The sequence below is a fragment of the Mauremys reevesii genome, linkage group 5, assembly GCF_016161935.1.
Source record: "Mauremys reevesii isolate NIE-2019 linkage group 5, ASM1616193v1, whole genome shotgun sequence".
NCBI classification, from domain to species: domain Eukaryota; kingdom Metazoa; phylum Chordata; order Testudines; family Geoemydidae; genus Mauremys; species Mauremys reevesii.
Window position 1 is genome coordinate 115,992,248 of NC_052627.1, and position 23,421 is coordinate 116,015,668.

The 23,421-nt window shown below is 43.3% G+C and overlaps 1 protein-coding gene across 9 annotated transcripts in view; it reads left to right on the forward strand.

Annotated features, from left to right (window-relative positions):
- Positions 1–23,421, forward strand: part of SORCS2 (sortilin related VPS10 domain containing receptor 2) — a 767,814-nt gene that overhangs the window by 639,957 nt on the left and 104,436 nt on the right. For all 9 annotated transcript variants that reach the window (XM_039541213.1, XM_039541219.1, XM_039541216.1 and 6 more), the window contains 2 exons: positions 1,036–1,154; positions 8,371–8,460. In XM_039541213.1, coding sequence (XP_039397147.1) covers positions 1,036–1,154; positions 8,371–8,460 — 209 coding nt within the window. The remainder of the gene's footprint in view (positions 1–1,035; positions 1,155–8,370; positions 8,461–23,421) is intronic.

The window sequence follows — 23,421 nt, forward strand, 5'->3', positions numbered from 1 at the left end:
CAGATGGGGTCATGGGAGATAAGTTTCTTGCAGGAATAATGAAACACATGAGTGCTAAAGCTTTGCTCATTCAGACTGAGACAGAAGCGAGGTGATGTGTAGTGTTCTTATCTCAGGTTTGGGAGACAGGAATTTCCTTCGTGGGCTTGGGCAAGTTACTTAGGGCTGGACTGACTGTGTGCAGTACACAGACGTCTATAGTGGGACAGGAGCGTGCAAGGCTCCAACGTATAAGAAGTTCTGTTCCATAACAGCTTGGTGTACAAAGTAGGTGGGAGCACTTTGCTCCATCCATTAGGTGGGAGCAGATTGCTTCCCTGATGCACCAGTCCTGCTCTGCACCCCATCTTGGATGGCTCACTCAGTGGAGGAGGAGGAGGAGTGGAGCAGTGCTCGTGACAGCACAAATATTGTAGGCCAGAGCCTCAACTAAGATTTTTATGCAGGCCATTTACCCTTCACATAGACATTTTAACATGCGAGGAAAATCCTAAAGCGTTTAATAGAGAATTATAACATGTCTGCAGAACTTTGAAACCAACCTTTAAAATTCCATAACAGGGATCTGTGTATTCTCTCTCAAATTCTATGGGCTTGATTCTCTTCTCACCCAGTTTCACATGAGGGGAACTCCTGGATTTCAACTACAGGACACCAGATCTCCACTGCTGTAAATGAGTGATCTGCCCATGCGAGGGGCCCTTGTGCAGGTCAGGCAAGCCCCCACTCTTGAACACCTCCACAAGGGCCACTCATCATCTATTCCTTAATCTTTCTGGGCCTCAGTTCTTCTGACCATGAAATGAGGCTAATACCTTCTTACCTCTGAGGAGTGAAGTGAGGATTCAGTAGTTAATGGTTAATGTGCATCTAGCACTTTGGAGATTAAAAGGTTTCTGTGTGAGGGTTAGGTGTAATTATTGTATACTTTACTATACTGATTAATGTGATGCTTCCCCCACACAAACAGAATGTCAAGATATTTGCTTCTCTGTCTTTGAAAACCCTGTAACACATTTCTCCCCCTGCCCTCAGGTTATCGCTACATCACCTGTCAGATTCAGAATTGCTCTGATAAAACACCAACAGTCCAGTTTGCTGGCAGCATCGACCGGGATTCCTTGACTGTGCAGGATGACTACATATTCCTCCAGGTAATGTCACTTACTGCATACACAAGCCAATGTTAAACTAAAATTGAGAAATACAAGCCATACAGCAAAACAGTAGCATAAGAAAACAAAGAAACCTATTGCTGTATAGAGATGGATTAAGAATCTTCACATACAACAAGATGTTCCATAGCAGTCTTATGAAAGATGACACATTTTTGGCCCAGAGCAAACCAGCTGCTTATACCTCTTTAGATTTTGATTTATCATTTTATTTAGATGCAACTAGATTTGCCAAGATTTAGGTTGGACTATATGGGCCAAATTCCTGTTAATGCTACTGTAAATTAGGCAGTATTTAGCATTTTAGGGTCAAATCCTCAGGCTCTGTTCTGGTTTCTTTTCACTGCTTTGACAGCAGAGAGCAGGCAAAAAGCTGCCTGCGTGGTAGCCAAGGGAATCCTTAGATGCTGTAAAGCCAGTGTAGCTGTTTTTTTGTTCCCCAACTGCTTATGTAGCAAGCATACTGGGAATGGCCCTGGAGCAAATACCACTGTGGCCAGTCCTCAGCTGATGGAGTGACCCTTGTCTCTCTTTAGAACCACTCCAGTGGTGCAATTTAAACCAGACTTTAGATTGGTCCAAGTTACATTGTGGCCCTTTCATCCAGCCAGCAGCCACAGGGTCTGGGAAGCAGCAATATGGCAGCAGGTAATCTGCCCCCTACCAGCTGACCCATCTGTGAGTTTGGTGCAGCAGAAGATAACCCGAATCTGGCCCAGTTGCAGGCCAGCAATCCTAGAGGGATCAGCCAACATTATCCCAAAGGATGGAGCAGCCTTTGCAGTCTTACTGCAGGCTATTTGGAGAAGGATTTCTCCCAAGCCATCCCCGAGTTCCCCATAGAGTACAGTTTCTATGCATTGCTCTCTACTCAGTCCTACGGTAAAACACCACAATTTAGCCCCAGTTTGATGTAGTCTGCTTGCTGCAAGCCTTGTCTCCTACAGGAAAGCAATATTGTTTTTCTAGGTGATATTAGAGGAGCTCTCTCTGCTCCACAGCCTTGGGGTACATTAGATTGGCTTTTCCACAGCTTTCTTCCCTTGTGGAGGAATTGGGTACACTGGTACAGAGACAAATAAGCTGTTATCCATGTTGCTGAGCACAACAATCTGCAGGTGCACATGACAGGAAATACCTATCACCGCAAACCAACTATGAAAAATTCAATTGGAAATGAAATTTTGAATTAGAATTGGCATTTTCCAGGCCAAGCCATGCATTGGTGGCAGCCATTTTGCTCAAAGGTAGCTCCCACCAGGCACATTTTAAAATTCATTTCACAGTTAGTAGATGGTGAGAAGTGTTTCTCTCCATGTGCACTTCCAGACTGCTGTGTTCTGCAAGACACAGGTAGTTTTCTCTTCAAGCATCTGTGTTATTTTAGGACAGTACATATTTGTAGGCAGTATTGTTCTGATCTAATGCCAGACATGGGCAGGCACAGCCCAGAGGAATGAACTGGAAACCCACCCATAGCAACTGAAAGGTAACAGAAAACCACTACCAGGAGAATTATACAATACATAGTGTATTCTCATCTCCCGGTGAATTGGCCCTTATTGATGGTATGGAAGTGAAGTGCACTTATTCCATGGGAGGAAGACATCCTTTCAGTGTTTCCTTTCATAGTATTTGCAGTAAAACTCATTGATATAATGTCTTTCATTCACTGGATCACTGTAAAACACCCCGAGTGTAGATATGGCCCTAGAGTGTTAGTTCTTCAGGATGGGAACCATTCCTTCTTACACTTCCAGCTTCCATGGAGTTAGGGACTGGAAACCAAATGGATGTCTCCCAGAGCACCAAGTAACCTGATAAGGTTGCAGTTGTAAAGCACAGAACATAAAGCTGTTGTCATCCTGGCACCGTTGAAGAAGCAGCTTTTGTGTAATGAGGAAAAGCTGCCATTCCACTCTAATTACTTGGCCTAGGCAGTATCAGATGTACCTCCAGCTTTGTTTCCCTGCAGTAATTCCACACCTGCCACAAGGACCTGATTTCACTTGAAAGACCAGGATATCTGTATTTACTGTTTAATATGATGAATAAGACTGGTATTTAACAAAAATAAATAAAAATGGAAGGGGTTTGGTTAAGTTAACAACTCACATTCTGAAAGGCATCACATTTGTTATGTTACAAAAAAGGAGATGGACAGGAAAGAAGTGTAAAAATGGCCACTGTTCTGTTCGTTGTTACATTTAAACTATTCAGGAAACTAGATCTACAGTCATGCATCAGTTCTATTTTTACCAGGCAAAGGTCAAATTTGCATGTTTCAGCATAGTTTGTTTTTCGAACCAATTTCTTTTTTTAAATACGTAATTAAGTATGTGATGCTCTAGGGCCGAATCCCAGGGTTCTCAATTAACTATGGCAAACTCCAGCTGATTTAAATAGGTGTTTTGTCTGAGTAAAATCCCCAGCATTTAGTCCTAAAAGTTTATTTTGAACAATAGATTAAAACTTAGTTTTTCTGTGGATCTTCCATGAATGGGATGAAGGCGTTCCTTCAGGAATTACATTGCCTTAGTAGCTGCCTTCCATTTAGCCACCACATTGTGATGATTTTATCCATCACCCTCCCTATGCTCTGGGGGATGCCTTTTCTGAGACAGCTGAGGTAGAGAAGACTGAGGCCAGAAGGGTTCACTGCACATTCGCCTTTTAAGCCAGCTTCTACTATGGCAACAAAGATTTTCTTCTGTATTAATCAAGCTTCGTTTGAGAGCTCGGAGTACAAATTGCCACATATTTCCTGAGAAATAGAAAAGCTGCCTTAAAAACCTTTTCCTTGCCACAATGGAGGTGGCTTTGTCAGATGGGTAATTTTATTATTTTGATTTAGGGTATCCCCCCCTCTACAAAAGGAGGGGATTAAAGCTTGAAAAGGGGGAATGAAGGACCTGAATAATTGTTCAGTTCATGGGGTTGGACTTAATAAGGGTTCCCAGCCTCCTCTAGATGCATGATCCCACTTGTCTCAATGCAATAGAAAAGTAGCAATGACAGGGATGGTGATGCTAAGTATATCTTCTAACTAAAGGCACAAAGTTTAGGCTGTTAGTGCTGCTGACCTACAAAATGGCTTTTATTTGCACGGTAATAAACCAGAGAAAAAAATTGTATATTTTAATTTTACCTTTTTAAAAATCAGTCTGTTGCTGTTAATTTACAAAGCAATAACTTTTGATAAATCTAGAGTCAGTGGCTGAATTGCCGTTACCTAGAGGGAGAAGCCAGTGGTGCAGAGAAGTGTTTTGGAAAATGTGAAATATTATTTATTAAGGGCCAAATTATCTGCTAGCATAATTTGCTGGAGCACCATTGATTTCAATGGAAATGAGCCAATTTGCCGCAGTGAAAGAACTGGCCCTAAATCCATGACTGAGAGGTACAATAGGGAACACCCTGTCACCTGGTTGTTTTAATCCATCAGTACTTAATACAAATATGTTGCTACTTTGAAAAAGACACTTCTGTTGTTATTCTAATAACTGCAAGGAAAGGCAAGACTTGCAAATACCAATATGTCTGCTATGACATCGGGGAGAAAGGTGGTAATGGAGAACATCTCCATGCTAATTTTCCATTCACTAGCTGCTTGTGCTTTGTTTTCTACTGGCTGGAAATCTTTGCAGGGCTTCTGGATTGTTTATATGGGGCCCAGTTATGCCCTCCGTTACACAGGTGAAAGGTCTATATTCAAACCAAAAGGAGTGTCATCATGTAGATGAAGCTAGAATTGGGCCTATAGGATACAGTTAATCTATTTTCAAAATCACCACTGAACCAAGAGGTTAAATGTTGCACTGTTACCCACCATTGCACTTCTGGGAGACTTGTTCCAGAAGATGATTGATTATAGCTAGAAAATGCTTGTCCAATATAGGGATTCAGAATGCTTTATATAAACCCCTTACATTATGATTTATTCAGCCTCTTGTGTTCTGTTTGAATAGTGCTGTAATAGCAGTTTTAAAAGAGAGACAAGGTAGGTGAGGTAGTATCTTTTATTGGGCCAGATTCCGTTGGTGGAAGATACAAGCTTTCAGGCTTCACAGAGCTCCTTTTCTAGTCTGGGGAACGTAACCTGAGTGTCTGAGCTAAATACAGGTTGGAACAGATAATTAAGCATAAGGGGTTCACACGTGCTTAGGAAACCACTTAAAATAAAGTAGGCAATTAGGGATTAACAGGCAGTGCGATGTGCTACAAATGCTTGTAGTGAGCCATAAAACCATTGTCTCTGAGTCCATGATTTTGTAGGGGTCACAGTGGAACCCATACAATATGATCCAACAATTACAACACATATTGGACGGGAACAACATCCTGAAAAAAATCTTTCCTGAACCCATTCTTCTGACCTTCAAACAACTTGCTAAGCTCATTGTTGTAAGCAAGTTCCCTGCAGACCAGGAAACACCAACTCAAAGTGGCACCAGACCCTTCCAGAACAACAGATGTAAAATCTGCAGACATATCTCCCCTGCTATGATGATCAATATCTCCCACAACACACCTTTCAAGATTCTTGGATCCTACACATACCTATCACAACATGTGGTATGCTTCACCCAGTGCATCGGATGCCCCAACAACAGCTGTGTGGGTGAAACCAGTCAATAATTGTGCTCTCAAATGAACTCCCACAGAAAAACGATAAAAGACAAAAGCACCCTATCACCTGTGGTGAACACTTTTTATTTTTTTTTTACAAAGTGATCACTCCACTTGTGACCTCTCAGTCCTCATCCTCAAAGGAAATGTGCACAAGAATTTCAAAAGGTGAGCCTGGAAACTTAAATTCATAACTCTGCTCGACACCAAAAATCATGGACTCAACAGACACACTGGATTTTTGGCTTGTTACCTCACTGCTAACCCTTAATTGCCTACTTCATTTTAAGTGGTCTCCTACAGGAGAATTGTGTGGACCCCTAATGCTTCCATCTAGTATTTAGCTCAGACACTCTGGTTACCTTCCCCAGACCTAAAGAAGAGCACTGTGAAGCTTCAGAGCTTGTACTTTCATAGAATCATATAATATTAGGGTTGGAAGGGACCTCAGGAGGTCATCTAGTCCAACGCCCTGCTCAAAGCAGGACCAACACCAACTAAATCATCCCAGCCAGGGCTTTGTCAAGCCAGGCCTTAAAAACCTCTAAGGATGGAGATTCCACCCCCTCCCTAGGTAACCCATTCCAGTGCTTCACCACCCTCCTAGTGAAATAGTGTTTCCTAATATCCAACCTAGTCCTCCCCGCCCCCCACTGCAACTTGAGACCATTGCTCCCTGTTCTGTCATCTGCCACCACTGAGAACAGCCTAGCTCCATCCTCTTTGGAACCCCCCTTCATGTAATTTAAGGCTGCTATCAGATCCCCCCTCACTCTTCTCTTCTGCAGACTAAATAAGCCCAGTTCCCTCAGCTCTCCTCGTAAGTCATGTGCCCCAGCCCCATAATCATTTTCATTGCTCTCCGCTGGACTCTCTCCAATTTGTCCACATCCCTTCTGTGGTGTGGGGACTAAAACTGGACACTATACTCCAGGTGTGGCCTCACTAGCGCCAAATAGAGGGGAATAATCACTTCCCTCGATCTGCTGGCAATGCTCCTAGTAATACAGCCCAATATGCCGTTGGCCTTCTTGGTAACGAGGGCACACTGCTGACTCATATCCAGCCTTTGGTCTACTGTCATCCCCAGGTCATTTTCTGCAGAACTGCTGCTTAGCCAGTCGGTCCCCAGCCTGTAGCAGTGCATGGGATTCTTGCTTCCTAAGTGCAGGACTCTGCACTTGTCCTTGTTGAACCTCCTCAGATTTCTTTTGGCCCAATCCTCCAATTTATCTAGGTTACTCTGGACCCTATCTCCACACTCCAGTGTATCTGCCTCTCCCCCCAGCTTAATGTCATCTGCGAACTTGCTGAGAGTGCAATTAATCCCATCATACAGATCATTGATAAAGATGTTGAACAAAACCGGACCCAGGACTGACCCCTGGGGCACACCGCTTGATACCGGCTGCCAACTAGACATCGAGCCTTTGATCACTACCCGTTGAGCCCGATAATCTAGCCAACTTTCTATCCACCTTATAGTCCATTCATCCAATCCATACTTTTTTAACTTGCTGGCAAGAACACTGTGGGAGATTGTATCAAAAGCTTTGCTAAAGTCAAGATATATCACATCCACCACTTTCCCCATATCCACAGAGCCAGTCATCTCATCATAGAAGGCAATCAGGTTGGTCAGGCATGACTTGCCCTTGGTGAATCCATGTTGACTGTTCCTGACCACCTTCCTCTCCTCCAAGTGCTTCAAAATGGATACCTTGAGGACCTGCTCCATGATTTTGCCAGGGACTGAAGTGAGTCTATAGTTCCCTGGGTTCTCTTTCTTCCCTTTTTTAAATATGGGCACTATATTTGCCTTTTTCCAATTGTCCGAGATCTCCCCCGATCACCATGAATTTTCAAAGATAATGGCCAATGGCTCTGCAATCACATCAGCCAACTCCCTGAGCACCCATGGATGCATTAGATCTGGACCCATTGACTTGTGCACCCATGGACTTTCCACCATCAGAAGTTGGTCCAGTAAAAGATATTACCTCACCTACCTTGTCTCTCATATCCTGGGGTCAACAGGGCTGTAACAACACTCCAAACACATTTTAAAAGATACTAGTATTCACTGACAGTTTATATCCTACTCTGCCTCTGTAGGATGAGAGTCTCTTGCCCACTGTGTTCATGCAGCAGATTGTAAGGGCAGAAGCATGAGCTGTCCACAGAGTGAGACACTAGTGGGGAGATGGACTGGGGGTAAGGAAAGGATGGCGTCCCAGTGCACCAGCCAGCAGAGGAGGAGAAGTCTATACCAGTAGCAGATTACTTCTTTCTCCAGAACAAGGGAGGGAATTCTGACTGTTGGAAATTGTTGTTTGTTCCTGAGGTGACATATTTACATGCTACCCCCTCCTATCAGCTGAGAGTAAACTCTGCCTGGTCTTTAATCAGTAGTCTGCAGTTCCACTACTATAGGAATGTCCAGATACTGTGATAGAGGAAATGACAGAAATGAATACAATACATTCAAAAAATCTATTTGTGCCTTTATGGATGATTGGGTTTAGTGCCAAACTAATCCTGGTATTCCCTTTGTTTCTTTGCATAGACAACATCAGCAAATCGGACTAAATATTATGTCTCTTACCGTCGAAATGACTTCATACAGATGAAGCTACCAAAATACGCATTGCCAAAGGTAAGTGTGCACAACTTATTTTTCTTTCCACTATCTTTTTTGTCTTCATTCCCCTTTTGACCAGGAGTAGGCTTCTTCTGTCCCTATTAATCCTGCTATTTTGCTTATTTTTGCTTCCATAAGGATTTCTGAATTCTTCCTGAGGTGTGTTTTTGTTTTGTTGCCTTAATATGCATCCTTGAAGTATAGTAGCTTTCATTGTAACTCAGAGGACTGAAAAGCAGAGGCTAACTTACTTGTCATCTGTCATCACAATAACTTTCAATGATACAATGGTAATGTGGTGATAGTGAGTAATCTTTCAAGAATCAATTACAGTTTAATGTCACATGGTGTCTTTCTGCTAGAAACACGAATGGAAGTATAAGAGAATTTTACCAGCTGATGTGTGTTTTCTGTCACCAAAGAATCCAAAGATATTCCCTAGTGCCATCAGAGTGACAAGGTTGGCAAAGCTAATTGAGGAATTCTTGCACTCTGACATATTTTTGTAAGGACAAGGCTTTCTGTATTTGCATAGCACACTGGTAATAAAATACAAGCATATATCATTTGCATACAGTCTAACTGATGTGATTGAGGCTTTGCAGTACACACAGTATGCTCCATATATTTATGGCTAGCTGGAAGGCTTCTGCAATCCCTGAGCAGAATGACTTGTTAAGTACAAGAGTAACTGACAGGTTTTATGTCTGAGTTTAGGTCACTACCTTACTGTTTAGCCTGTATGGAATTTCCTTCTTTCTTTCATTTTAAAGCAAAGAATAATTTGAATGATTCTTTTTCTTCCAAGTTTTTTGTAATATGACAGTGCCCTGTAGTTTTTTAATTTTAAATATACAGCATAGCAACTAATAAAGATACTGTTTGAATAAGAAGCTGGAACCCCTTTCTTCTCCTCTGGGTACAGCTGTTTTTTTTTTTAAAAAAAGTCATAACCAGGGCCAAACCCTTCCACATAATATTTATTTGAGTGTTTGGAATAACGTCCCAAGTAGCCTTTGTGGTCTCTTGGGTGAACATGTAATTAGGAAAACAACAGGAGAAAGAATATAAATGTCTAAACATGCAAAAAATCAAAGGGAACTATATCATTTGCAGAGTCACAGAGTTTAAGCCTTATTTCACATGAAAGAAATGAGTGTGAGAGTGTTGACAGAAACGGTATTTCTCAAATAAACTTCACGGTTTGCTGTATAATTCAAGAAACATTGCAGTGTCTCAGTACATCAGTCAAAGCCTTTGGTTGATCATTTTTATTTCTTTGTGCTTGTGTTTATTTTTCATTTTTAGTTATGCTGATTGACAGACTAGGATTTTAATACAGGCAGGTGTACATGGTGGGGAAGAAAGCACAAGGAGCCTCTTCCTCTTACCCCTCAAACCTGTGCTGGCACCTTTACCACTGGAGCTGGGTCTCCACTATCATATCTAGTTTGCTGCTTTGTGGACATGGCCAGCCCTATGGCCCCTCAATTTATATATTGCCGTCCTCTATAGTACAAACCGACCTAACAGGGTGTTGTGAGCCTAACCAATTAGTGTTTGTAAATTGTTTTGCGGTCTTTGGATAAATGGTCCTAGACAAATGTGAAACATTATTCCATCAGCTTCCAGGAAATTTAATATATTTAAAGATTTCAGGAAACAGACTTCTTTAATGCATGAAAGTGGATTATAATAAAACAGACGCACGGTGAAGATACTTAGTTCCAAAGGATGTTTTTCACTCTTTTGTCGAACCTTATTTCATTTTTGATGAGTTTGCAAGTTTGGTGCTAAAAGTAACTGCATAGATGTAGCACATTTAGGTTTTTGTTAGGCATTCGACTTGGTACGGTACGACATTCTGTTTAAAAAATATCAAAGTACAATATAAATAAAGCTCATGTTAAATGGATTAAGAACTGGCTTAAGATCTCAAAAGTAGTTGTCAATGTAGAAACATTCACAGGGGGCATTTGTAGTGGGGTTCTGCAGGGATTGGTACTAGACCAGAAGCTATTTGTTATTTTAATCAATGAGCTTGAAGTAAATGTAAAATTATTGCTGATAAAATCTTTTTGAAAATGATACAAAGATTGCCAAAGTGGTAAATAATGATGAGGACAGGACTACCTGGATCACTTGGACTTTGGGCCCATTCAAATAAAATGTGTCTTAACACTGCCAAAGCCAAGGTTATACATCAAGGAAGAAGTTATGCAGGCCATATCAACAGAATGTGGGGGGCTGTATTCTGAAAAGCAGTGATTGAAAAAAGATTTAGGGGTCATATAGGACAAACAACTGAACATGAGCTCCCAGTGCAATACTGTGAGAAAAAGAGTGAATGTGATTTTTGGATGTATAAACAGGGAAGTCATGAGTATTGGCATTGGTGAGACAGGTATTGGAATATTGCATCCTGTTCTGTTGTCCACATTTTAAAAATGATGTTGAAAACTTGGAGACCGTGGAGAAAAGAGTTATCTGAATTCTGGAGAAAACCCTGACAGTGAGAGACTTACGGAGCTCAGTTTGTTTAAAAGAAAATCAAGAGGTGACTTGCTGGTAGGTAAGTACCTTCATGGGGAGAAAATACTGGGTACTAAAATGCTCTTTAACCTAGCAGATAAAGGCATAAGACGAACCAATCACAGGGAGCTAAAACTAGACGAATTCAAATTAGAAATGGAGCACAATTATTTAACAGGGAGGGTGATTAACCATTGTAACAAACTGCCAAGTTTGATTCTCGAGCTCCTGAAGTCTTCAGATCATTACTGGATGCCTTTCTGGAAGATATGCTTTAGTCAAACACAAATTATTGGGCTCAATAAGGAGTAATTGGATGAAATTATCTGGCTTGTGTTAATCAAGAGGTCAGAAAAAGTTGATCTAATGGTCCCTTCCGGGCTTAAAATCTATGTATCATCTATATAGGGCGCACTCACTTAGTTTACTGAGAAGATACATTATCCAGTGAGTATTAGCATTACAATATCTCTTATATATACAAAACTTCTAAACATAGCCTATTTAGATATGCTTCAGTTGTACCCTGGATTATTTGATGTGCTGCTAGATCAGGGGTGGGCAAACTTTTTGGCCTGAGGGCTGCCTCGGTTTTGGAAATTGTATGGAGGGCCGGTTAGGGGAGGGGGTCGTGGCCCGGCCTCCACCCTCTATCCACTCCCTCAGGACTCCTGCCCCATCCAACCCCCCCTGTTCCCTAACACACATACACCCCGGACCTCTGCTCCATCCACCCCCACCTCACCCCCCATTCCCTATCCCCTGACCACCACTGGAAGCCCTGCCTCTGACTGCCCCCCACCGCCTCATTCAACCCCCCCTCTCATTCCTGACTGCTCCCCCGCGACCCCTGCCCCATCCAACCACCCATTCAACCTGTCCCCTGTCTGCCCCCAGAACCCCTGCCCCGACTGCCCCCCGCCACTCATCCAACTCCCCCTCCTTTCTGACTGCCCCCTGGGGACTCCTGCCCCCATTCAACCCCTCTGTTCCCCACCCTCTGACTGCCCTGACCCCTATCCACACCCCTGCCCCCGACCGCTCCCCCGAACTCCCCCCCCACCCTCTATCCAACTCCCTGCCCCCTTACCACGCTGCCTGGAGCACCAGAGCTGGCAGCGCTACAGCCACGCTGCCCGGCTGGAGCCAGACACGCTGTCGACACCAGGCAGCACAGAGCACCGGGTCAGGCCGGGCTCTGCAGCTGCGCTGCCCCAGAAGCTCATAGCCCTGCCGCCCAGTGCATTGCGCCAGCGGCGGAGCAAGCTGAGGCTGCGGGGGAGGGGGAACAACAGGGGAGGGGCTGGGGCTAGCCTCCTGGGCCAGGAGCTCAGGGACCGGGCAGGAGGGTCCCGTGGGCCGGATGTGGCCTGCAGGCCATAGTTTGCCCACCTCTGTGCTAGATGCTGAGTCCTTTGTCCTGGATTGTCCAGGCTTGACTGAATAAATAAATTAGATGCTAATTGTTTCATTTGGGGTAGGTTCAATACCTTAGTTAGGAACACAAAGGCTGTGTTAGCTGGAAAAGTATGCAGTGTTGCTGTAGCTGTGTTGGCCCCAGGAGATTAGAGAGACAAGGTGGGTGAGGTAATGTCTTTTACTGAACCAACTTCCGTTGGTGAGAGAGACAGGCTTTTGAGCTTATACAGAGCTCTTCTTCCATCGATTTAGCTACCGCCTCTCAAACAGGTGGATTAACTGCCTCAGAAAAACTCCTTTTCATTGCTGTAGGAAGCAGCTACACTACAGCACGCCAGTGGCAGCGCCGTAGCTGTGTCACTATAGCAGATGTAATGTAAACAGACAGTATGTTTCTGCTTTTCAGGTGAATGGGGTGAGGCATCAGAAGGTCTTCTCTCAGGTGGGCTCTGCAACCCTATGCATGTCACAGAGCAGAGTGGTTCCCTACCAGGGCCGCCCAGAGGATTCAGGGGGCCTGGGGCAAAGCAGGGGAGCTGTGGCGCTTGTACTCACCTGGCGGCGGTCCGGGTCTTCGGCAGCATTTCAGCGGCGGGGGGCCCTTCAGTCACTCCACGTCTTTGCCGGCACTGAAAGGCCCCCGGCCACCGAAATGCCGCCGAAGACCCAGAGCAACTGAAGGCCCCCCCGCCACTGAAATGCCGGCCGAAGACCTGGACCGCCGCCAGACCAGGGCTTGCAGGGCCCCTGTGGGGCCCGGGGCAAATTGCCCCATTCCCCCCCCCCCCCCGGGCGGCCCTGTTCCCTACATAAAAAGGGGAATTGTGGGCAAACCAGAGAGTGCGGTAGGCTGGTAAAGTGAGTCTGTCTAGTGCAGTGGTGGGCAACCTGTGGCCTGCGGGCCGCGAAACAGTTTGTTTACGTTGACCGTCCGCAGGCACGGCCACCCGCAGCTCCCAGTGGCTGCAGTTCGCCATTCCCAGCGAATGGGAGCTGCAGGAAGTGGGGGCCAACATGTCCCTGCAGCCTGTAAGACCCATTAGTAATCAGAATAGGTTAATAAAAAACTCTGGGCAAATGAAGTGATTTCTGTCAGCTGTGTTAGTTTTATTGTTGCATGGAACAGTCTCATAACTCTAACCACTTCTCAACTTTGTAAATAACCCTCAGTGGCGGTAATATCTCTTTACAGGCTGCTAGTGTTGCAAGCTTTTCCTGCATTCATTCATTCCAAGTTAACATAACTATATACAGACATTTTATAATGTAGAAGCAACATTCTCTTTTATTTCCTACTGCAATTTAGAAAAGCATAATGCATGGATCTAAAAAGATAATGTAGCAGAAATATTGTGAATGAAAATGTCTATTATTTGACTTGAGCTCTATGTATCTGTACTATATTGCCAAATGGATAATAAAATAAAAGTTTCCAGGTAATAGAAACCAAGGCAAAAGAGAATAGGAAATAAATAACCTGTTACTGCCTCAGAAATGGCTGTTTCTTTTACCTTTTCAAAGTGATACATGGCTCTTACGTATATGCTTTTCACCAAATAAATAAAGAGAGAGAGAGAGAGAGAGAGAGAGAGAGAGAGAGAGTTTCTTAATTTGGCTACTACCTGGAGATTTTTCTGTCAGTGAAAACTTAAATCTATAAGACTTAAAGAAAAATATGGGTTAGGAAAACAAAGTTAAAACTCTTCTAAACAATTTTGTTTGACACAAAGCTTTTATTGCAACAAAAAAATATAACTCTGCATCTGCAGATTCCCCTTGTCACAAACTATACATGTAAGTGAGACCAGATCTTCTCTTAAGTAGCTCTGAATGGAACCACACATGCAGCAGTCTCAGTAATGCGCTCCGAATTTTAACAAGGAGCTTGCTCCAAACTTGTCTGTATCAGTCAGGGATACATATGACACTCCCAGGCTGAAATGTCATTTTCCTGTCAATGACCCGTTAGTTCCACAGTGTTTCCCCCATAGTCCATCAGTTCTTTCATTCCCGTATTTTTTGATCCATTATGCTCCCTATTCCCAGCACCTCTTGGAAGCTTCCCTAGGTGGCTGCACTCCTTGGTGGCAGTTCCTTACAGCAGCAGTGGTTGAAGCAGGAAGATGTCCTGCAGCCTTTTCTGATATTAGCGATAGCAGGCCTCTGGCTACGGGGTGTTTGGTCAGCTGAGCAGTGAGTTCCCCTGGGACTTGCCTGGCTAGTGCATGTGTGTGGAGGCTTGGCATTGGACCCCCACTGTTTCCATTGGGTGATTGGGGGTCAGGGAGGGGAATGGACTCCAAGCTCCCTTCAGGTACCAACTGTTCAAATTCTGAGCTGAAGCTGGATGACGGGCTCTGGCGGGGAGAGTCTGCAGCTGCAACAGGACTTCCACTCTGTTATCCTAATGCGCTGCGGGAGGGGCTGGTGAGGAAGTGGTGCTGGGACTTTGTGGTGCATCCCTCATAGACTCATAGACTTTAAGGTCAGAAGGGACCATTATGATCATCTAGTCTGACCTCCTGCACAATGCAGGCCACATATACACTACTGAGGGATGAAGGAGGGGAGTTCCCTTTTTAGGATGTGCCACAGCAATGGCAGCCACACTCTGGGTGTGGCAATTGCCTGCGTGAACAGCAGTCTCCTCAGTCTCAGCATCTGACATAGCTAGAAATGTTAACAAGCAGAACCAGCATTAACATTTGTAGGTGGACCCAGGAAACAATTCCCCTCCCCATTTCCTGTTCCCTGTTTTTACACCACTGCACTAGGACAGCCTGAAGCTTTTCGGGGGTGGTTAGTTATGTTGCTCTCACTCCCAGAGATTGAAGGGATCACATGGGGATGGTGGGAACGTAAGTCCTAGCCACTTTGTCTCTAGGAGCTTTGAGTATTCACATCTATTACCGTAAGGCCTTTGGATTCAGTATAATTTGTTGCCTAGTTTCAGTATTGCCATTCCCAAATCATGAATCAGGTCCCTAAAAATCATGACATTTTCTTAAAAAACATGAGATTTTTTAAAAATAACAAATGTTGAGTTCTTTATACTTGCCTTCCAGTGTCAGGGCCTTTAGAGTGCAGTAGGGTCACATTTTGCAGCTTTAACAGTGCAGGCTAGGAATTCACTTCATTTTTAAAGGCAAGCTGAGGTTGTCACCTAATCACATGCCTCCAGGATCTGGCACATGAAGTAAAAACAAGAAATATTGCAAGGCTTGCAATAAAATCATGAGAGTTTGCAACATTGGTTCAATTTTGACTGCATGATTGGATTACATTGTCGTGCTGCGCATGTGCATGGTGTTTGCACTTCACACGGTAATTTCTTTCTGCTCTTTTAGTTGAAAGCAGACTGCAACTATCAATTATCGTTTGTACCAATGCTTTCTGGCCAGTAGTATTGCCTTTCTTTCTTTCTTGGCTTGGGCATGGCCTGGGTATCATGTCTTGGATGACAAGGGTTTCTGAGCTGCAGCAGAGGAAATAGAGGTGACTGTGACAATAGCAGCTATTCCAACATTTGCTCTCCTCCTTGAATGCCATTCTCCATTTCACCATTCTATTAACACACACTGCCTGTATAGTACAACATAGGCTTACTCTGTGACCTTGATCACCCTCCGCTCTGCCCCCAGGTTTTTCTTGCTGAAAAATGGGTGTAATGATATCTACTTATCACAGAGGTGTTGAGAGATTTAATCATCATTATAAACCAGGATGAAGGTATTGATTTAAAAAATATATTATACTGAGGTATCAAGTACTGAATATGCATAAGACTAGTTTAAAAAACAACAACAACAAAACAACCTCTCCCCCTTTGCCTTCTGTACCAGATCTGATTTTTAGATAGGGGCTTGTGCATTTTTCCATGGTAGGAAGCCAGGTTTAACTAGTATTGAAGATGATCCATGATTTTCTTCTGTCTTAACTCTATACAAATATTATCAGTGACGTTCCTTACTACCACTGAAAGCAGAAGACTTTTGGAAAAGGTCCACAGAGGTACCTCACTTTGGTACCTCACTATAGGCAGAAAGTAAAGAATTAATAGAGCACTGTGGACATTTGTTAGGAAATTGTAGAGATTAGATTTCTGCTATATGAATCTGGAAAAGGTCTTGCACATATTCCTTGGTGGATGTTTATTGTTCCCTGAAAGAACACACACAATTGTGTAGAAATGACATACACGTCAATTTCACTCAAATGATTTAATGCACCCAATTACGACAGCTGCTTAAGAACTTCCTGACAGGTGCTGAACACTGTTAGCATACATTGATGTCCATGAAAATTGATGGCACTTTGAAGGACTGGGCCCAGTATATTGTAAACGTAACCACTTCCTGCGTTACTTCCAGCTCTGTGCTAATTTGAGTGTTTGCTTTTTCTGGTGTAGCTGTCAGACAAAGGAAAAGGAGTCTAGCTCAGAAGTCACCACAAGGGGTCAGGAATGGCATGATTGCATAGCTGTCAGGTTTGCTACACCCCATGTTTAATCATCTCATGTTTAGCCTGGCGAGCCTTTGAAAGATTTTGTAAGGAGTTCTGTGTTAATTCTGATTCAGCACTCTAATGCCAATCACCTGTGCAAGTGTACAAGATTAAACACCATCAATCTGAAATTCACCTTTCTGTCTGTAAATTTTATCCTCTATACTCAAAAGTAATACCTAAAATCACTCTGAAAGAAGTTACAGTGCTTGTGCTTAAAAGGTTCCTTTCATTTTGAAAGATATTGCTCTTTCCACTGGTATTCCCCATTTTAAGTGAGTAGAAAATTTCTCAAACCACTAGAATCTTTCAAAATGGAAGAAACTCTTTTTTTTTCTCTTTTAAAGTGCAACCAATTGTTTACTCTGTGCATTTTACAGCATGTTATGGCCAGTTTTACTATGAGGAGCTAGGTTACACCCCAAACATATCCCTGGTCCCCTAGAGCTGACCCCTGTCCAGTCCCATTGATTTCAGTGTGAACACAGGGAATATGAGGTTTCGCCTGAAATTATGGTAGAGTCAAGAATAGAGCTGAATGAATGTTTTGACCGAAACTTTTTATCACCAAAAAATTAAGATTCAGGTTAACTGAAACATTTTTGTGAATTTGTATAGATTTTGCCAAATTGTTTTGGCGGGGGGGGGAGGGCAGAAAAAAATCAAAATGTTTCCTTTCGACATTTTTTAAACAAAGCACTTAAATGTCTCTGTTCAAAATAACGTTTTGTTTCAAAATTTACTTCAGTTTTATTTTAAAAAATATAAAAGTTTCTTTAAGAAAATCAAAACAAAATGTTTAGTGTCTGGTCAAACAAAATATTTCATTTTACACAAAATGATCACTGAAAATTTTGGGGTTTTTTTTTTCAGTCAACCCAAAATATTTTTTTTCAGTTTTTAGATCTGCTAAGTGAAGTGAAAAATCACACAGCTCTAGTCATGAGTGAGAGAGATGATGATGAAGGGGAGGGTATGACAGAATTATCTGGCACAACATAGCACACAAGAGGGGGGTTTGGGGAAACAAGGGTTGAGATGTAGACAGAGATGTCTTATAAGTTATGAGGATGAGCCTGAACTATATTGCTGTTATTTAGTGTATGCTCAGTGTTGTACAAAGCACATAGGGAGACGTCCCTGCCTCAGAGAGCTTACAACCTAAAAATGTAAAATAAAGCAGAGGCAATGCAGTGAGGTGACCTGGATGATCTTTTCTGACATGGGTTACCTTTGGGGGAAGAAGTGAGCTTTGAGAAGCAATTTCAGGGAAGGAGGGGATGGCACTTGGCATAGTGAATGGGGCATTCCAGGCATGAGGTCACATGAAAGAAGGCATGAGGATGATCGCAGGAGAAGGAGCTGAACAGAGTGTGAGGCGGGATTGAATGATGGAACAAAGGTGTTGCAAGTACTAATGAGAGCAGGAGTGAAAATGATGTGCAAGATTGGAAGCCAGTGGAGAAATTCCATTAGAGGGGATGACATGGTTGGAGAAGCAAGCAGGGAAGATCATTTTAGCTGCAAGGAAGATCAGTTCTGCCACAGGGGGGCCAAATGTGCAACTCTATCATTTAAATATGGAAATGAAAGTACTAGCGGTCAAATGTTACATGAGCACAGCAAATGTGCTAGAGTACACCAAAACCTGACTTGAGACAGTAGGAGGATTCCAGGTTCTTGGAATCTTTTAAAGTCAGTGGAATGGCCCTGAGCCAATGAAATCAAATAAATAATGTGCAGGTAGGAAGGTTAATGGCAAATTAAGAGAGCAGCATGGCTTTGAATAGCCTGCAGAAGGGAAGAATGAATGCGTAGCTTACAGGATCTGCTGAGATCACAGCATGACATAGTGTGGCTGCAGGCAATGAATTAGATATAGCAATAAAAAATGCCTTCTTTGGAACAAGATATTTTCTCTCACACACAATATCTTACCAGTTAAACCTTTCCCTACTGACAGGAAGTCCTGCCTAGCAACATTTGCTAAAACTGGGCCCTAAGTCTGTGATGATTTTATCCTTGATGACCATTTCTCCAGCTTAGCTCTAATAGTGGAAGATGGTAATATGAGCAAGGAAAGCGAACAGGAGGGGGGATTATTTGTAACTTTCTTTTAGCTTGGTTTGCACAACCCATGTACAATTCAGAAGTTTAAAATATGTTTTAAAACCAGGTACAAAATTTGCATCTTTCCTTACTTCAGTTAATTTCCTCAGAGTTATATCAGCAAGATTTGGCCAGATGATGTTTTCCAGGACTGTTGGAAGGCAGTATAACCAAGTAATGGGGTTGTAAATGCTTGGGGAAATATATTGAAATAGACAATGGTGAAAAGTTATCAGTAATCCTGAACCGAAAAATAAAAATCTGCAGTGTAAAACTTGAATGGAACAGACTATGCCTAGGAGTGAAAGGCAGATTTGGTTACCCTCTGTTTCATAGATTCATAGGGCTTGGCTACACTGGAGAGTTGCAGTGCTGGTGGTGGGTTTACAGCGCTGCAACTTACTCACCGTCCACACTTGCAAGGCACATACAGCGCTGCATCTCCATGGCTGCAGCGCTGGCTGTACTCCTGCTCTGCCTCGGGTATAGCTATTGCAGCGCTGGTGATGCAGCGCTGCTCCGCCAGTGTGGCCACCAAAAGCACTGTAATTGGCCTCCAGAATTTTCCCATAATGCTTTTAACTAAAGAACTCTTTTTTTTGTTATGATGCCTCTCTTTGTTTTGTTGTGAACTCGGGGCTCCCAGAGCTGCTTGTCTAAAAAACAAACACAGTTCCTGTTTGCTGTGAATGAGGCAGGCAGGGGGATGAATGTCTACAGCTAGTGTTTGTTTGAGGAGAGAAACAGCATGGTGGGGGGAGGGGGGGAAAGGGAGTCCATCGGAGCAGCTGCTTATCTGGTCTGTAGGCTATTTGCATTTAAGAGTGAATGAGGGGTCGGGGAAATGGTCAGAATTTGCAAGGCAGGGAGCTGACACAGTGTCGGCTCCAAAAATCCACTCTCTCTCTCTCTCTCTCTCTCTCTCCCCCACGCTCCCTGTCACACTCCACCCCACCCCCCTCTTTTGAAAAGCATGTTGCAGCCACTTGAACGCTGGGATAGCTGCCCATAATGCACCACTCCCAACACTGCTACAAATGCTGCAAATGTGGCCACATTGCAGTGCTGGTAGCTGTCAGTGTGGCCACACTCCAGCGCTTTCCCTACACAGCTGTACGAAGACAGCTGTAACTCCCAGCGCTGCACACCTGCAAGTGTAGCCAAGCCCATAGACTCTAGGACTGGAAGGGACCTCGAGAGGTAATCGAGTCCAGTCCCTTCCCTTATGGCAGGACCAAATACTGTCTAGACCATCCCTGATAGACATTTATCTAACCTACTCTTAAATATCTCCAGAGATGGAGATTCCACAACCTCCCTAGACAGTTTATTCCAATGTTTAACCACCCTGACAGTTAGGAACTTTTTCCTAATGTCCAACCTGTGAAAGTATAATGAATTATATTGTAAAAATAAGAATTGATTAAAGAAATGTTGTATGTACCTTCAAGCAGAAATAAGAAATGTTGAAATACAGGTGCCAGGAAAAGAAACATTAGGCATAAACAATGGTGCTAATGGCAAAACATTAACAGAAGATCCCTAATAGTTAGTAAAGAAATAAGATATGCATGCCTAGCCCAGGTAAACTTATTAGATTCTGCTTCTTTTGTTATCTTGTTAAGTTCTTGCCCTTTTATCTGTATAAATAAGATGGTTTGTGTCTTGCATGGTGCTCACATTATCTGGGTGTTATTAGCAGAGCGCTGTGCTAATAAAACAGAGTGGTCTGACAAACTGTGAGTCCTGAGTCTAACTTTGACAAACCCAAACCTCCCTTGCTGCAGTTTAAGCCCATTGCTTCTTGTTCTGTTCTTAGAGGCTAAGATGAACAAGTTTTCTCCCACCACCTTATGACACCCTTTTAGATACTTGAAAACTGCTATCATGTCCCCTCTCAGTCTTCTCTTTTCCAAACTAAACAAACCCAATTCTTTCAGCCTTCCTTCATAGGTCATATTCTTTAGACCTTTAATCATTCTTGTTGCTCTTCTCTGGACCCTCTCCAATTTTTCCACATCTTTCTTGAAATGCAGTGCCCAGAACTGGACACGATATTCCAGCTGAGGCCTGACCAGTGCAGAGTAGAGCGGAAGGATGACTTCTCGTGTCTTGCTCACAACACACCTGTTAATGCATCCCAGAATCACATTTGCTTTTTTTGCAACAGCATCACACTGTTGACTCATATTTAGCTTGTGGTCCACTATAACCTCTAGATCCCTTTCACACCGTACTCCTTCCTAGACAGTCTCTTCCCATTCTGTATGTGTGAAACTGATTGTTCCTTCCTAAGTGGAGCACTTTGCATTTGTCTTTATTAAACTTCATCCTGTTTACCTCAGACCATTTCTCCAATTTGTCCAGATCATTTTGAATTTTGACCCTATCCTCCAAAGCAGTTGCAATCCCTCCCAGTTTGGTATCATCTGCAAACTTAATAAGCATACTTTCTGTGCCAATATCTAAGTCGTTGATGAAGATATTGAACAGAGCCGGTCCCAAAACAGACCCTTGCGGAACCCCACTCATTATACCTTTCCATCAGGATTGGGAACCATTAATAACTACTCTCTGAGTATGGTTATCCAGCCAGTTATGCACCCACCTTATAGTAGCCCCATCTAAGTTGTATTTGCCTAGTTTATCGATAAGAGTATCATGTGAGACCGTATCAAATGCCTTATTAAAGTCTAGGTATACCACATCCACCGCTTCTCCCTTATCTACAAGACTCATTATCCTATCAAAGAAAGCTATCAGATTAGTTTGACATGATTTGTTCTTTACAAATCCATGCTGGCTATTCCCTATCACCTTATCACCTTCCAAGTGTTTGCAGATGATTTCCTTAATTACTTGCTCCATTATCTTCCCTGGCACGGAAGTTAAACTAACTGGTCTGTAGTTTTCTGGGTTGTTTTTATTTCCCTTTTTGTAGATGGGCATTATGTTTGCCCTTTTCCAGTCTTCTGGAATCTCTCCTGTCTCCCATGATTTTCCAAAGATAATAGCTAGAGGCTCAGATACCTCCTCCGTTCATAGAATCATAGAATCTCAGGGTTGGAAGGGACCTCAGGAGGTCATCTAGTCCAACCCCCTGCTCAAAGCAGGATCAAACCCAACTAAATCATCCCAGCCAGGGCTTTGTCAAGCCTGACCTTAAAAACCTCTAAAGAAGGAGATTCCACCACCACCTCCCTAGGTAACCCATTCCAGTGCTTCACCACCCTACTAGTGAAAAAGTTTTTCCTAATGTCCAACCTAAACCTCCCCCTCTGCAACTTGAGACCATTACTCCTTGTTCTGTCATCTGCTACCACTGAGAACAGTCTAGATCCATCCTCTTTGGAACCCCCTTTCAGGTAGTTGAAAGCAGCTATCAAATCCGCCCATATTCTTCTCTTCTGCAGCCTAAACAATCTCAGTTCCCTCAGCCTCTCCTCATAAGTCATGTGCTCCAGCCCCCTAATCATTTTTGTTGCCCTCTGCTGGACTCTCCCCAATTTATCCACATCCTTCTTGTAGTGTGGGGCCCAAAACTGGACACAGTACTCCAAATGAGGCCTCACCAGTGCTGAATAGAGGGGAATGATCACATCTCTCGATCTGCTGGAAATGCCCCTACTTATACAACCCAAAATGCCATTAGCCTTCTTGGCAACAAGGGCACACTGTTGACTCATATTCAGCTTTTTGTCCACTGTAACCCCTAGAACTGCTGCCCAGCCATTCGGTCCCTAGTCTATAGCAGTGCATGGGATTCTTCCGTCCTAAATGCAGGACTCTGCACTTGTCCTTGTTGAACCTCATCATATTTCTTTTGGCCCAATCCTCTAATTTGTCTAGGTCCCTCTGTATCCTATCCCTACCCTCCAGCGTATCAACCACTCCTCCCAGTTTAGTGTCATCTGCAAACTTGCTAAGGGTGCAGTCCACACCATCCTCCAGATCGTTAATGAAGATATTGAACAAAACTGGCCCCAGCACCGACCTTTGGGGCACTCCACTTGATACCGGCTGCCAACTAGACATGGAACCATTGATCACTACCCGTTGAGCCCGACCATCTAGCCAGTTTTCTATCCACCTTACCGTCCATTCATCCAGCCCATACTTCTTTAACTTTCAAATTCTCAACAAGTTCCTCCCTATTTGTTAAAATCAAATCTAGAACAGCTTCCACCCAGTAGCTTTTTCAACCTTCTGAAATAAAAAGTTGTCTGCAATGCAGTCCACGAACTTATTGGATAGTCTGTGCCCCGCTGTGTTATTTTCCCAATATATATCTGGATAGTTGAAGTCCCTTATCACCACCAGATCTTGGGCTTTGGATGTGATTTTGTTAGTTGTTTAAAAAAAGCCTCATCCACCTCTTCCACCTGGTTAGGTGCCCTGTAGTAGACCCCTAGC